General features: G+C 42.0%; 1 protein-coding gene across 2 annotated transcripts in view; it reads left to right on the top strand.

The window, feature by feature from the left end:
* The window catches only part of TAF2 (TATA-box binding protein associated factor 2), a 765,870-nt gene that overhangs the window by 251,141 nt on the left and 497,926 nt on the right, over positions 1–16,803 (top strand). For both annotated transcript variants that reach the window (XM_086966160.1, XM_086966159.1), the window contains exons 11-12: positions 12,946–13,081; positions 14,441–14,595. In XM_086966160.1, coding sequence (XP_086822286.1) covers positions 12,946–13,081; positions 14,441–14,595 — 291 coding nt within the window. The remainder of the gene's footprint in view (positions 1–12,945; positions 13,082–14,440; positions 14,596–16,803) is intronic.

Below are 16,803 nucleotides of genomic sequence, written 5' to 3'. Positions count from 1 at the left end.
AGAATTTTTCCAGAGAGACTGCATTATTGCTCTCAACCGCAAAGATGAGCTGAGTGTCATTTTCATAGTTGACGACATCAATGCCAAATGATTTTATTAAAACAATAAGAGGGAGAAGATATAGATTGAACAAGATTGGGCAGATGGCCGAGCCCTGAGGGACCCCCTGTTTAACATCTCTGTACTGGGAAATAAACGGAGATAACGTCACTGCTTGCTGTCTATTGGAAAGATAAGAGTGCAACCAGGCCCTTGCCCTGCCAACAACACCCAGTTCCTCCAACCTCTTAATCAGGATCCGGGGATTAACCGTATCGAACGCGGCTGATATGTCAAGCAGCACTAGAAAGGCTGCTTGACCACTGTCAGCCCGCATTCTCAGGTCATCCAAGACTGCTACCAGGGCAGTCTCGGTCCCGTGTGCAGGCCAAAACCCAAATTGGGCTTCGTCCAACAGCTCATTGTCCTCGAAGTTTTTTGAAAGAGATTTAGTCACTACCCTCTCCAGAATTCTTAATTGGATAGGGTAGCAAGGAGATTGGTCTGTAGTTAGTGGGACACTGGGGATCCAGGGAAGCCTTTTTTAGCAGTGGGGAAACAACTGCCTTTTTCCAGCAGTCCGGAACTACAGCGTTACTTAAGGATTGGCAGCAAATATGGTATAGATGCGGGAAAAGCTCACCACCAAAAAGTTTCCAAAACTTGTGAGGGAGTGGGTCCGTAGGGGAGCCTGAGGAAATACCAGCAGCAATTGCATTGAATTCCTCTTGTGAGAGAACCTGGAAATGGTCCAGAACTGTTGCGTTTTCCCTCTCAATTATGCCACAATTTATTCAAGTATTATTGCCAGTGTGCTGGTGCGTATCATCATGGATTTAAGACCAGTTAAAATTTTACTAATTTTCTCCTCGAAGAATATTGCCAAGTCATCACATAATTCTTGTGATGCCGGGATGTTAGGCTTGACACATTCTGGATTAGACAGGCCTCTTACTACGCTAATTTATTTATTTATTTATTAGATTTATATAGCGCAATATAACCCAGAGGTCTCTAAGCGCTTTGTCAGGGTCCGCTAGGCAATACAAAGGAGACTTCTGGTTACAATTAAAGGCCGCCCCACGCTTGCTTGAAAAGCACCGGTTTTAATTTCTTACGGAAGGACATTAAATTGGTCTCATTCCGAAGTTCCAGCGGCAATTTGTTCCACATAGCTGGCAAAGTGCGTGAGAAAGCACGCCCACCCACTGTAGTCAATCTACAGCGTGGCTAAACAAGGAAACTGGATTCAGCAGATCTGAATCCAGTTTCCTGAAATCTGAAAAGGAGTTTGAGATTTGTTAGCCGAGGGTAGAATAGTCTCCTCAAGGTATTTGGCCTTGACCTTGCCTATCGACTCCTTGTAAGTGTGAAGCAGATTTTTTAAGGCTACTTTATCTGAAAGTTGTTCCTCCTCCATTCCCTTTCTGCTTGTTTACAACTAGTCTTCATCAACCTCAGCTCTTCGTTGTACCAGGGAGCAGAAGGTTTTTTGCAACTTTTAGCTTTCCTCAAAGGCGCTAACTGTTCCAACGAATTAGTGATTTGATGGCATAGATTCAGGTAGTTCACTTCCACCGAATCATGCATGACATAACGGTCGTCAACAAGCCAGGGAAGGTCTGTTAGTTTTGATATTTTGGATCATTCCCTACTAGTACGAGTAGCTGACGTGTAAGCATTGTATTGTTGAAGATTATCAACTTTCAAGGCTAAAGAGACCAGGAAATGGTCTGTCCAGCATTGTGGAAGTATTTCCTTTACGACTATATTGTTTTCATCAGCAAAGATAAGGTCGAGCACATGGCCCTTCTGGTGGGTAGGATGTAGTACCAGCTGTTGTAAATTGACATTCTTACAGGCCTGGCAAAGTTCTTTAAAAACGGTGTCAAGGGTGCCATTCTCCCAGAGATTAAAGTCTCTGAGGATCAATAGCTTAGAGTGAGAATATGATAAGTTATATATAGCATCGATCAGTTCTTGATAGACATGGACAGCACACCCTGGTGGTCTATAACAATGTAGGCCTGTACACAGAACACCCCTAGTACCTTTGAATGAGAACCCCAGCGATTCAATACCCGGGATCTCCTCTACACAAAGTGGGGTGGTATTCCAAATGTCTTTGTATATATAACCTACTCCTCCTCTTCCATCCATCCTGGGCTTATGGCAGATTTTATAACCTGGAGGGCAAGCTAAACCAAGCTCCACTTCGCTATCTGCTAGTGTCCAAGTTTCAGTAAGAAACAGGACATCGAGGTCGTGATCATACAATAGAATAGAGATCTCCAAGTGATGTTTGCTCAAAGAGCTGGCATTAATCAATCCACAATTAAGAGTCCCTGAAATTGCTTTCTTAAGGGGATACTTACCTGACCCAGTGACACTTTCATTACTCATGGTCCCATCTCTCCGAGTATCGAGCCGGGCAAGCTCGTCTCTAGAATAGACCAAGCGAGGAGCAATTGGGACAGCATATCTGGCGCTGTGCGTGTCAGGGGCGCGGACGGGCGCAGACAGGCTTGCCTTTGGCGCGCCTTCGGCACGCTGTCGGCTTGCCCGCTGCACGCACGCGCTGCACGCTTGCACCACCTCCATTAAATAGGGAGAGTGCAAATTATCGCCAAGAACGTTACCCAAGATGGCGTCGCTCCGGTGACTCGCTGTCACAGACGAGTACACCAGCACATCAAGGGAGCGTGAGAAGAAAGTGACTAAGTGTGGCAGTAAAGGTAGGGTGTGCAAGGTACACAGTATTTTTGTTAAAAAGCAGTATCTTTGATTAATAACAATATCAAAATACACATAATGCCCCACTAAGAATTAGCAGCCTTAAATGCACAATCGCACTTTGGCTATCTTGCTGTACGCGCTTCGGTAATCTCATATCTAACCGCGCGCTTGCACCTCCTCCATTAAATAGAGGGAGTGCAAATTATCGACTAGAACACTACCCAAGATGGCGTCGCTCCGTGACTCGATCACAGACGAGTACACAAGCACATCAAGGGAGCGTGAGAAGAAAGTGACTGTGCAGCAGAAAAGGTAGGGGGTGCAAAGGTACACAGTATTTTTGTTAAAAATAAGTATCTTTGATTAATAACAATATTAAAATGCACACAATGCCCCACTAAGAATTAGCAGCCTTAAATGCACAATCACGCTTTGGCTATCGCGCTGAACGTGCTGCGGTAATCTCGTATCGTGTGCAAATGAGTATTATAATTTATATATTAAGAGGCACACCAATGCGAAACCTTTAATTACACAAGCTGTTGCTTCCCCACCGTGATGGGATTCACTTAGTGAGGTTCATATTATTAATAGCATAACAGTGAGGACTCAAGTAGGAGGAATACCTTTTAGTGTTCATCTTTTGTTCACATTTTCTCCAAGCTGTGCTATAGTAGGCTTTCTGAAGCTTAGGACACATTACTTGCCTGAAAAAAACTCAAAGGTAAATGATGACAACAAGGTTTGCGGATGAGGGAGTAGAATGAAAGGGCAGAGGGTGGCAGCAGAAGGTGACAACACCTGACCAACTGTTAAATAGCTGTGCTGTATGTAGGGCTTTCCATGGACGTGCTGCGTTTGTCCAGTTATAGCATTGTCCCCTTGATTGCAAAAATAGAAAAACTAACAGCACTTCAGCTCACAAGTCAGTGACATTTTTAAATTGTTGGCTGGTGTATAGGTCTGCCACAGAATGCGTTTTGGTTACCATAATCATTTGTGCTGTTAGTAAACCTTAACTTTTTCTTATCTTTTTGATTGCCATTTATGTAAGGCCTCATGAGCTTCCGATTTCTGCCACTGAATGAGTTTTGGTTACCATAATCATTTGTGCTGTTAGTAAACCTTAACTTTTTCTTATCTTTTTGATTGCCATTTATGTAAGGCCTCATGAGTTTCCGATTTCTGCCACTGAATGAGTTTTGGTTACCATAATCATTTGTGCTGTTAGTAAACCTTAACTTTTTCTTATCTTTTTGATTGGCATTTATGTAAGGCCTTATGAACTTCCGATTTTCCCGATTCTTTTATTGCAAAAGACTTCTTTCTGTCAAATTAAAGACCTGATCGAATGTAATTTGCCTACTACTTTCCTCACTGTTGTTGATGTTGCCATTTTCTGAGTAACACTTTGGACCGATTACGATCTTGGCGGATGGGATACTCCGTCACAAACGTGACGGTTATCCTGTCCGCCGTATTACAAGTTTCATTATATCATATGGATCTTGTAAAACGGTGGACGGGATGTCCGTCATGTTTGTGATGTATCCCATCCGCCTAGACCGTAATCAGGCGCGAAGTCTTTGAATCTTAGACAGGATCCTTTGTGTTTTCCTTTCTGTGGTTCAGATCTCTAGCACTCCTCACATTACGTTTCCACACTCTATTGATATTTCCTACATTCAGCTTTCTTGCAGAAGGAGCAGATTATCCTTAAAGACTTTTCTCTGCTTTGTTCATTTGATAGTTCCTTCTATCTTGACAAATGCCCTAGACATGCTTCATTTCATAGTGTGTGGAGAAAGTTGGTTCTGTCGGGTACCCGACAGACCCACATTTCTCCACATTCCTGTACATCCAGGTTCTGAGGGGCACTGTGTCACCCCGTTATACTAGATGTATCATTTCATAGTATGGTTGATGTCCTTTGTGCAATGTTTTGTAGTGGGTTTTTGCCAACCATGACACATTGCTTTTATTTTAAAGTACCATTTCAGTTTTGCTACTTGTTTACAGAATCACCTGATTTTTCTTTTTTCGCTCATCCAATAAAGTTCAATGTAGGGGTTTGTGATTGATGGTTCCTTCTGCCAAGCCAGATTTGTTTTGTGCTTGAAATAATATTGCTACATGCTTACTTTGAGCATTCTTGACCATTAGATTCTGGAGCTGTTTCGACTTTACCATTGGCATATTGGTAGATGCTCTGATAAGTCACCTTCATTCTCGCATTTCTAGTTTGGACGGATAGTGTGAGAAGTTGGCCTGGTATATGCTGTCAACTAATTAAAGTGGGCTCCTTGCACCATTCCAAACAACCCTTATGGTGATTTAAGAGGTCAAAGAAAGCTATCCAAGTAGAAGCTGTGGAGAGCAGCCTTCAGGCTTAGTCTTGAAGGAATATTAAGCAGCTTGTTTTACCAGAAGGCAACCTATAGTATTGGTTAAATGAAAGGAGAACCACACAGTAGTTATATAAAACATGTATTTATTAATAGAGCACTATCTAGTACGACACAGTATCTCCTACATGGAGATAATCACAAAGCAAACAATACTAAAACACAGAAATGAAAGTAAACAGCACTAATACACAGTGGGCCCCAGGGTGGGACCAAACCATATACTAAAATAGCATTATAAGAACCACATCTCGAGTCAAGAAAGTGTCTAGGTGTCGTAGAATCGCTGGGACCCCAAGGAACCACCCAAGGTGAGTAAGTAGGGACCTCTAGTAAAAGAGAGATGGACCCCAAGACCAAAGGGATAGGGTTTCACAATTGACACAAGTCAAAAAATAATTCCCTTTGGGCGAATTACCATAGACACATAGGTTCTTACAGACAAACAAATAGACTTACCAACATCAAATAGTAACAAGGAAGCAATGAAAATAGTTAAAAAATCAATACAAGTGAAAACACTATAATAAAAGTAAATCTTTGGACAATTTATTAACATACATTATATTTTGTTAAAAATTGGGAAACACATACAGGACGAAACAATAATAAATAGATTCAACATTCCAATAAAAAGGAGCTACGGGAAAAGGACTAAATTCAAACAAAACGGTTATTTTGAATTTTCCTTAATTTCTTATTCCAGTTTCGCTCCTTGAGCTTGCCGCTACGAGGACCATAGTGTATCACGCGGGACGCTTTTTATCATCAGCCAAAAGGAAAGGCACGGAGATTAGAACCTCGTGTAATTGGTGATTCCGGTATCCTGGGACCGCATAACGTTTTTAATTTATCTGTGAATCGACATCCTGTGTATGCCTATGACCACAAGTTTACCGCGTGTTGGGTCTATACAATTCCTAACTTTTTGAATATTGTGTGTGTATACGTTGAGAAGATAGTTCGCTGGACGAATATCTCCTGCAAGTGAGAAGGAGGAAGAACACCCCTTATCATACATTGAGTGATGCTTTTTGTCCGAGAATCATTGGGAAACATTATTACAATTGCCCTGATGAAGGCGGTCATATATTAATTATACCGCCGAAACGCGTCGATGCTCAAGGAGCGAAACTGGAATAAGAAGTTAAGGAAAATTCAAAATAACCGTTTTGTTTGAATTTAGTCCTTTTCCCGTAGCTCCTTTTTATTGGAATGTTGAATCTATTTATTATTGTTTCGTCCTGTATGTGTTTCCCAATTTTTAACAAAATATAATGTATGTTAATAAATTGTCCAAAGATTTACTTTTATTATAGTGTTTTCGCTTGTATTGATTTTTTAACTATTTTCATTGCTTCCTTGTTACTATTTGATATTGGTAAGTCTATTTGTTTGTCTGTAAGAACCTATGTGTCTATGGTAATTCGCCCAAAGGGAATTATTTTTTGACTTGAGTAAATAGGGACCCCACGGAGGACGGGTGCAGTGTAGGAACACTACCGCGTGCTCTGTACAATTCTATGACAAAGATGCGATTGTAGTTTTAGAGTTTAAGGACCCTTCCCAGTGGACTTCGAAGAAACCCTGTGGATGACAGAAGGTTGGAGAGCCACCACACCTGTGAATACCAAAGTGCCTGAGTTACCTATCCCAGAGAAGCCAGGTGCATAGGTCTGAAGTGGCGTCGGAAACCGGCTTTAAACTCAATGGGGGACTTGGAAGAAGAGCTGCTGCTGGAACGAAGAAAAGTGTCAGTTGGAATCCAAACGTGGATTCTGGTTGAAGAGTACCTGAAAGCAGGGGGGAAAAAGCCTGGGTCACTCAGGAGTGACGAGGGGTCCGGTAGACGAATGCCCACCGATGTAGGATGCCTCAGGTTGGTTGAGGGAGTCCTTGACTTTGCAGCTGCGGGGATCAGGGTATGTTGACTGCTAAGGGGTCGGTGTCCAGCGGGAGCACCAACAAGCCCACGTAGAAGGTCAAAGATGGTTACGGTTCAGACTAGCTAGGCCCAGGAGATTCACTACAGCAAGGGGAGTCAGGGCAGGCCTGGAGCAACCAGGGAAGCTCAAGAAAGTTTACCCGCAAGTGGACTCACAGGCCAGGGAAATAGAAGTTGCGAGAGGACCTCGAACGATTTCACCAAACAGCCCACGGAGCACTCAGTGCGAGGAGGTCGAAGTTCTTTGTAGGAAATTATGCCCAATGCACTTGTTCGGGAAACGGCAACAAGCATATGCACCTGCAAATGTACACGGTGCACAGGGGTTTGGGTTTTGCAGCCCCCACAAGGGAAACTCCACCTCAAGCTTGGTTAGAGGGCAGGTCGTGTGTTGCTGAAGCCTTCGGAGTCCGTAGGAGCTCAGGGTTAGCAGACCGGACAGCAGTGTTGCAGTGCCTGCGAATGCAGTGGAGTAACTCCTTCACGCCAAGGGAAATATCCTCAGTTGTCCTTGATGCCCCACAGGTCCTGCAAGAAGCCTATATGGTGCACGGGCACAGACAATGCTTCAGACTGAGAGGGAGACAAAGTCGGGCCCAAACAAAGTCCAGAGTGTCCAGACGGTCGAAGTTCAGTGGTTTCTGGTTCAGAATCTTGTCCACTTAGAATCTAGGATCCTACAGCCAGTTAAGCCCTTAAGTACCCACGTGAGAGGGTTGGACAGATTGCAGGGACGCCCTCCCAGGGGAGGGTCTGGACAATGGGGAGGATACTCCCCTGTCCTTTGTCCAGTTTCACGCCAGAGTGGGAGCCAACGGCTCCCAGGACTGGTTTGAACTGGACTATGCACAGGGACACCAAATGTGGCCCTCATGCAGACTTTCAGTCATTTGCAAACGCACCCACCGAGCCCTAATACACTAAATCCTGTCTGGGAGGTGGTCACACCTCCCTGTGACAGAATGCCTATTGTTCTGCCTTACCCTGCTCGAGATTGGCTCAGCAGCAGGCGGGCAGAAATGTGTCTCTGGTCGGCTGCAACCATTTTGTGCTGTCCGGGACTAGAAGGCTGGTACCAGGAACACCAGGGACCCAACAAAGCTCACTTCTAAGGGTGGAATCGTACCTCCCACACAGGTTACCCGTGTATGGGTATGAATCCAACACTTTTGACAGCAAACACGATAGGGTTGTTTCAGTCGTTGGTCATCACGCGGTAGTATAATGCCACTCGATATGTCGTAAATGGCTGCTTCACTAACAACCCTGGAGAATGGACTCTGTTGGCTGCAGGGGTGTCAGCTCATTCATTGGCACCTTCACACTTAGAACCAAGTACCCTGCCTTCAGGATTGTTAAGGCCTGCTATAGGGGTAATTTATAGGTTTTAGTTGTAGTGACCCTTAGGTATAGTAAACCTATATCTTAAGAAAGTGGTGCATGCACCAACTTACACAGGCTGCAATGGCAGACCTGTAGTTCCATTTTGCATGGCCTCTCATGGGTGGCATAATACATGCTTCAGCCCAGGAGAGGCCTCTGGGGTACCTATGCTCTTGGTACATGGGCACCATATACTAGGGACTGAGAAAGGTACCACAGTATCCAATCTGGAGTGTACCTAAGTACATAAAATAACAGTCTATGGAGAAAGCAATAGACTGGGGTCCTTATTAGCAGGATCCCAGTCGGACTAGTCAAAAACAGTATTACCTTTAGCAAAAAGTGGGGATAACCATAAGAAGCAGATCCTACTTCCCCTCAGATAGTCATTCACATTCTGCATCATAATCATCTCGCACATGATCCACAGGACATTCAAGGCATTTTAAATATTTTTAATTGCTAAATTAGAATTTAGTTCTGCAGTTTATTTGAAAACTTCTTTGTGACCTTATTTGGATCTTTGGTTTGAAGTGTGGTACAAAGTAGTGGACCTTACAGGAATTGCTGAGTTTATGCAAAAACCATGTGATTCACTACAAAACTTGAGCTAATTTAGAGTTACATAGGTAGTGAAAACTTAGCCAGACAAGGTATTTGTTTTTTTCTGTTTCAGCTTTATTTTTACTCTAAGTACCATGAGTGATTACATAAGTGCAGTCTCTTTGCAATTTGAATGTCATCCAGTGATTAATAACATGAGAAATGCACTGTCATATTGCCAACGGGGACATTGTCGTCATCCCTAAGTTAGCATGAGGAAGCAGCATACTAGCCGCTGCTTTGCGCACAATACTACATGCGTTTATTTTGCAAGTGCCATTCTGAAACTTACACATAAGAACAAACATTTGTTTTCACGCTTTGCAGGTTCCTGGGATTTAGTCTGAACATTGTGAACAAGGTCGAACAACAATGCCCCTTGTTATTCTGTTCTGGTCAGGCCCTAACACCTAGACAAAACATTCATATATAGCTGTTGTTTGGTAACACATACTTTGGTCTTATTGGAATACATGGATAGGTGATGCACACTTGGAGAGGGACCTTTCCAGGGAGAAGAGCATGACTGCACTTATGATGTAGATCTGCCATCTATAGACTGAGGTATGGAGTCTGCTGATAACACCCAGAGATCTACTAATACATAATCATTTTGCTTCTATACAAGGGGAAGGAGGTTAGGTTACGCTACGCTGTCATTCATCATGACTGCTCTTTTTATGATTTACGGACTACTTGCTATGCTGACCATATTTGTGTTATGCATTTTTCTGCTGATTGTGGCACATACACTGCATACTAGAGCACGTTAGTTAAAATAAATATTTTAAACTTGTTCGTGTCTCTGTCAGATCTTATTGTGAACTAATACAATGATCTGTACAAAAGGGTGTGTCTCGCAACCGTGATTCCTGAGAGAGTCGGGAGTGTTATGTTCTGGTATGTCTAATCAATTGTTCCTCTTTGAGTGAGTATGAAGGCAAATGAGACACTGTAGCTAGTCGGTCCTGGGCTCATGGGTACTAAGGTGGTAGGGTAACTCAGTTCCTATATATTAAGGCCCCGTAATTCAGCGCATCGTTCTGTGCTTGTGCAGAATCCCTGCTACAGCACTATCACAAAAGCTCACAACCATGCCATCAATGGGTTAGAAATAAAATGGGAACTTGTGAGCAATGGTTTAATGTGGTTAATTTTGTAGACAAACAGAAATGTCAATCCTCTGAAGTTGGAGGGTGTGATGTGATTTCTAATCACCTCAGCGTGCGGTCTGATTGAAGTTAGGGAAGTTACACTAGCACCTAGTACGTTAGCTATGAGGTGGCTGCACACTGTATCCTAGTGAAAAGAAATGAGGAAAAGGGATAGTAATAAAATGTTGGAGAAGTAAGTAAACAAAGCTATAAGATGGTCATTGACCTCATGGAGGTAGAGTGGAGTTTGGTGGAAAAAGAAGGCCCTCCTGTCTGTCTGGAGACAACCTTAGCCCTTTGTATATATTCTTCTAGTTGGCACCTGCGTCCCACGGGACCCAATTAACTTGCAGCCATACCACAGAAGTACAGGGGAACAGGTTTGGAGTACCAAGAATGACTCAAAGTGTGTTATCAAGCTAAAACTGTGCACATGTTCATGTTAGAAGGGCATGGACCAGTGCCATTGAACACCAGTCTTCTCTTCAGAAACTCTCATGAAAGTCTCCATGAGAAGCTCTCACCTTAAAAAGGTTCCAGTTCTCCCAATAGCTTCTACTCATCTACTACACCAGGCGACCCATACGTCCGAACTGCAGCACAACTGTTGTTCAAGGGCAATGATTGTATTTTGTAGGTGGCCCCCTTCTGGTGTGCATGATCTTCATCGTCTTAGGGCAATTCATTGACACTCCAGAGACATCCTGAGGAGGCATCCAGGGCTGTGTCCTACAGAGAGAATCCGCTATCCACTGAGTTGCATCTGTCTACCTTTCTGTTTCCCCCAAGGAGACCTTTCCATTCAGTCCTCTGTTACCCTCGGACCTGCAGTGCCAAGTTTTTAGAATGGTTCTATTGTGTCCATTGCTCATCTGGTTATCTCCTTTGCCAGGCAAAGAAGGCAGAGGGCAGATGATAGTAAGCAGATATTCTGAGATAGCTACCCACCATCTACCACTTAAAGTGAGTTCTCTCTGCTGGCGTCCTGGCTGTTTGCCTCTTTCTTCGTCAGAATATCCCTCCTCTGACAGCACTCCTGACCCCTCACACTCTCACCAGTGAGCATCACAAGAATATACAAGTTACCAGATACCCTTGATAGCTTGAAACTCAAGAGAGTCAGAGAGGGTTGTAACTCACAGGCATTCTTGAGGATCAGCTCTGCATTACAGCTAAAAGGGAGTTTTGTGCCACTGAAAGGGTTTGGATAAGTAGATCCTCGGTCTCTGGAAAGAAGTATATGGACAGTGGAGATGAGGCCAGTTACAACTCTGGAGCTCATGAGGATATTTCGGGAATTATTTTAGCTCTTAATATTATTTCATTTTCTAAAGCAGTTTAGAATATTTTCTCACTTTGAGATTGTGGTGTAGGCTCTGTAGATTAATTTGAAAAAAATATGATAATGCATTTTAATTGTAAGCTGGAAGGTTACACATAGTGAAGTTTTGGAATTTTCTTTTTAGAGATTCTGTGAGGACAGTATATGAGTTGTATTTTCCCTGATTAGAAAAGATCAGCCGTAACTGTTTGGTCAAAACCAGAAGGATGGCAAATCTAATTTTGCTGCTGATGTGAATCCACTGATATGATTAAACGAGTGTAGAAGTCTTCATCATTATAATGTGTCCCAAATTTTGTAGTAGTGCAGTTAATGCTAAGCTATTAACTATATATGTCCTAAATGAAAGAATAAGTGACACAGTCATTTTAACCAAATCTTGTTGGTACATCATTGATGGTGCACTATCAATAGTGTAACTCTGTTTGCACAGACTGCACGTCATTAGTAACAGAATGATGTTAAACCCAACTTGTGGACTGTGTGCTGTAGGTCAGTGGTGACAAACATATTTAGGACCTTATTACGAGTACAGCGGTTCTGGGACTGCCTACTCAAAGTGGTGGTCCGACCTCGTCCACCCCACTGATCCAACCACTGTATTACGATGGTGGCCACATGATCTCCACCACTGCCAGGATCCCGCGGCGGTAGCACTGTTGAGATGGGCTTGAAATGGTGGCGGTGCGGAAAGGCAGGGAAGGGGGCCCAAACTGAACCCCAGGCAAAACTGCCCATGGTGGGATGCATGCAGTGGGCACATGATGTCCCCCCCTTAAAAGTGCACGGCCATGTGTTCACAGTGTGGCATGCACGACATGGTACATGGCACACCATGCACAAACGTACCTTAGGCACTGTAATGGCGGCAGCATGCTGTTTAGGCTCTCGTTTGAGCCTAACATACGTGCCTTACCGCCCGCCCTGGGTTGAACTCGTAATACGGCAGTTGGGTTGACCACGGGCCTTGTGGTCTTCCTGGGACTGCAGCGGTCCTACAGGAAGACGGCCAAACACGTCATAAATCCCTTGGACTTTACCTGCGTTGTCTACACTTCATGGTGTATATACCAGAGTTTCACAAGTATGGTGATTCTTATTGAAACCACATTCTTCAAAATTGCGATTCAATATTATGGCATTTCATGCAGTACTATGGTTTGTCCATATGACAGTGGCATTTTCCCCCCTCCATAATTATCACCATGTCTAACTAAACACATTTGCATTGATTTCTTTATGTGAATGTAATTTGTTTCTTAATGTTATTTTCTTCTCGCATGTAAGAAGATAAGTGACCACTAATTGATTTTTATCTATGTACTTTGTCTGTTCCAGCCCTTCATCACATCTACACTTTTCTATAAAGCATCCTCACACTTTGTCCTGGGAGTATTACAAGATGTTCCAGTGCAAAGCCCATCTTGTCATGCGACTGATTGAAAACCGGATCAGTATGGAATTTATGTTACAAGTATGTAGATAAGATGTTGCTCGCCAGAAATGTTTTGTGGAAAGGTTTTTACCAATTTGTGACTAAACCATGCCTAGTATTTCAAGCATGTATATCTGTTGTGATAATTTTTATGTACAATTCTACCCTTTACTTAAGCTTATCAAGCTTGAACTCTCGGAATCTGAATGCTGATTGTTTCACTGAGTTTGTAAATGTTTTTAAATTGTGATGGTATTTATATGATCACAGAAATTCCTCATCTGCTGCAAAACCTATTTTTCTTTGGTTGAATGCTTATGTGTTCTTTTGCCTATTGAGCATAAGTGCGATCACCAGTTGTTTTTAATCATTTCATACTTAGTATTTTCTGATCTCAGTATTGGAAAGTTTTTTAAAATCTTGTGACAGTATGGATAACACAATGGGCTTCTATCTAGTAGTTTCCTTGTAGAGAAGGTAAAGATAGTCCTCACATCGGAAGACTTAATCATCTGAACCTTGTAGTGTTCTGTATTGCAGTGGATATTTTTGTTAATGAACACAGCAAGGCACTTTCTTGCATATCTGCAACAGTGATCAGACCTGTAGAAATACAGTAGAAGCTTGTTAATATGTTTTAGTTTGTTGGGCTGTTCCAAGATTTGTAAAAGTGGGGTATCTTTTTTTGTTATTGTCTGGTGCACCACGTTACATTACATGACACATGTAGAAGATAAAACTTTGATATGTTGTTGCCTCTGGGGACTCAGCAAAGTGTGCTTGTGTACCATATATTTTGCAAGGTTTGCCAAATGCCAGGTGGTTAAAAGCTCCACACTTAATCAGTTTAGCACTACATCTATTAGCCCTTTACATTTAGTTCCAACCAAGTTACAGCTTTTGTCACATACGAGAGGAGAAATGCCTATCCAAAAGCATGCCTATTCTTTCTTTTCAGTCTTTAGTACTTTAGCCTCTCTGCTCACGGCGGGTTTTGTTAAGACAAGTCCTCTTTTCAAGACACCTGCGGTAACATATGGCATTGAAATACTCCGTCCATTAGCTTGGGTGTTCCCATTGTAATTAGTCAAAATCCCGAATTATATCTGTTCCCCTTCTCATTCCTCCTTGCAACACTTTTGTCTTGAACCACTGTAGCAAACAGAAATAGTGTATACCAAGTAAGGTTGTTATCTTATGTAAATAATTGTTTTCAGAGCTACTTAAAGCACCTCTACTGATTGTTGAATTAATTACTACAATTCTATATGTAAATGTTGGGAAATATTTTAATTGTTTTCTTTTTAAGAGAGATGCTTGTTTGGATGAATATTATTGTACACATTTAATGATTGCATATCAAATGCTAATGCATACATTGTTTTTTTGTCTTTGTAGGTTTTCAACAAGTTGTTGAGTCTGGCCAGCACTGCCTCCTCTCAGAAGTTCCAGTCCCACATGTGGAGTCAGATGCTGGTTTCCACATCAGGATTTTTGAAATCTATTTCCAATGTCTCTGGCAAAGACATTCAGCCATTAATAAAGCAGTGGGTGTATCCTTTCTTGCTCAGGTGAAGTTTATTTTATTATGCTAAAGAGAAGTGGTATTGCATTGGCAGGCTTCAGGGACCATGAATATAAGGAGTACCCTAATGATAAACAACATTACATATAAGAAGGCCTCTTTCAAAAGCGTGTCTACTCTGTGTTTAGCACCATTTAATTCACAATCATTCTAGGTTTGAAGTATATTTAGTTTCACAACAAATGAAAGTCTATGTTACAACTTAAGCATCTCAAATGTAGCAAGTCTTGAGTTTCAATGTTTTTGCCATGCCATCTCTGCTCCAGTTGTTACAGTGAAATGGAATGTATCACTACCTTTAAATGTCACTCTTCAATGTTGGATTAAGCCGCTTACAAATGTATTTGGTAAAATGTAGATTCTAGTTATTTTGTATTTTAGTTATATATTTTTGGTATTCCTAGATTGATAAGCTCATAAATTTTAAGCACGCAAAATGACATATACAAGAAACAGGCAATATTATAACACTAACATGTTTTCATATTCAGTGGTAGACTGTTGCTGAGTCCATGTAGAATACGTTAGTTCAAAGATGATTAACAAAAAACAGTTGCAAAGCACTCCATGTGAAGTAAATTGCATAAAGTTCTCTAGAGTAATGAATGTAGAGTGTTCTGCAATGTTGTTCATAAAGTCTTCGCTTTCTTTCAAGATTCATTGTCCCACAATAACCTCTCTTGTTGAGGAAAATGACCAAGAATGTTTAAATGTTTTCAAAATAACATTTGAGTAAGTAGTTTCTCAGTCAATTAATATATTTTTCTTATTTGGTCAACGTAATCCTAATTTTCCATGAAGAACTAAATATCCCATTACATTTGTCAGGAGAAATTAAGTAAATCAAGAAAATCATTAAACCTACAAACAACACTTGCTTTGCACAACAAACATGTAAAAATCATTATGAAGCAAGCAAGATGCTAATTGTCAAAGTCCAAACATGAATGTTGATCAAAATCTGTCAATTCATGATTCAGTTTACAGCAAGGAATGCAGTTGGTGTTCTGTTGCCATAGTCCATCCTTCTTCCTCTAATTCATAATTCATGTGATCATTTAAGAGGCGTGATGTTTTTTTGCCTAATGCACAGCTAAGTTATCTGATAGCTTCTCATCAGGCAAAAACATACACTTCCATGAACAACCCAGCAGTTCACCCCTAGATCCACTGATTGTATCTCTGCCTTTGAGCATAATCAGCATTCTGACGTGATTCTGCCAGGTCTGTGCTATACAAATTCCACATGCATACAGGCATACGTGCGTACATATGTGGTCAGTAGGAGAAGACTTTCAATGGTAAAATACTTAATCGTAGGCAGTAAGATTTTAATGCACAGACATTTAGAGGAAAGCAGTCTGCTTTTAACATGGTTTTTTTTTAAAATATCTTTTTATTGTTTTCAAACACAAACAACAAACATGAGGATGGGCCACCACATTCACATAGAGGCAATTAGAAATAAAGGGAACATTGACACTATTCCGGCTATCAAGATAAATCAATTACCCAGAAACGAATCAGTGGCGCAAAGTCCCTTAATATACCTACCGATACAGTGTCAAGCCTCCCACGCATAATATACAACTATGAGTGAAAGTTCACTCCATCCTCAGGTCCCCCCCCCCCCCCCAGCCGCCGGCGCTACTATCAGAAGGCTAAATGCAATCGAATTAAAACCATATTGTGGGGGTTCCACAAGTGTCATCACATTAACAGTTCCATTAAATATTCTGACTATCACGGAAGCCGGGAATCGCCTCACATGCTGGCACCCCAATATCCAGGGGAGTTGATCTACTGGTCCTCCTCCTTAGTTAGGGCGCTTGTCTATGAGTCAGTGTCTAGATCTGTCGCCTTTAGCTCCATCACCAGGGCTTCCCAAGCCCGTGCCACCTCCAATGCCTTGTCATTATGGGACCTATGAGCCTGCTGCAGTCTAACTGAGCTCTCGCTACTAGCCCACATAAGTAATGCAGTTTTCCATCTAGGGTAGCTAGGCCCCGCCGCTTCTTTCCAGTGGGATGTAATTTCCCTCTTAGCCAGCAAAAATCCTAGGTCTAAAAATGTAACTAGTCAATTTAGTTTTGCTAGTGTGTGGAAACCAGTGTAATAAGCAAGTCCCCTTATCCGGAGTAATCAGTTGCCCGTTATCCTACAGAGTAAAGCAGTT

The sequence above is a fragment of the Lissotriton vulgaris genome, chromosome 4_1 (assembly GCF_964263255.1).
Source record: "Lissotriton vulgaris chromosome 4_1, aLisVul1.2, whole genome shotgun sequence".
NCBI classification, from domain to species: Eukaryota; Metazoa; Chordata; class Amphibia; order Caudata; family Salamandridae; genus Lissotriton; species Lissotriton vulgaris.
Note: the sequence above shows the minus strand (reverse complement) of the source record. Positions and strands in the feature narration are given on the sequence as shown.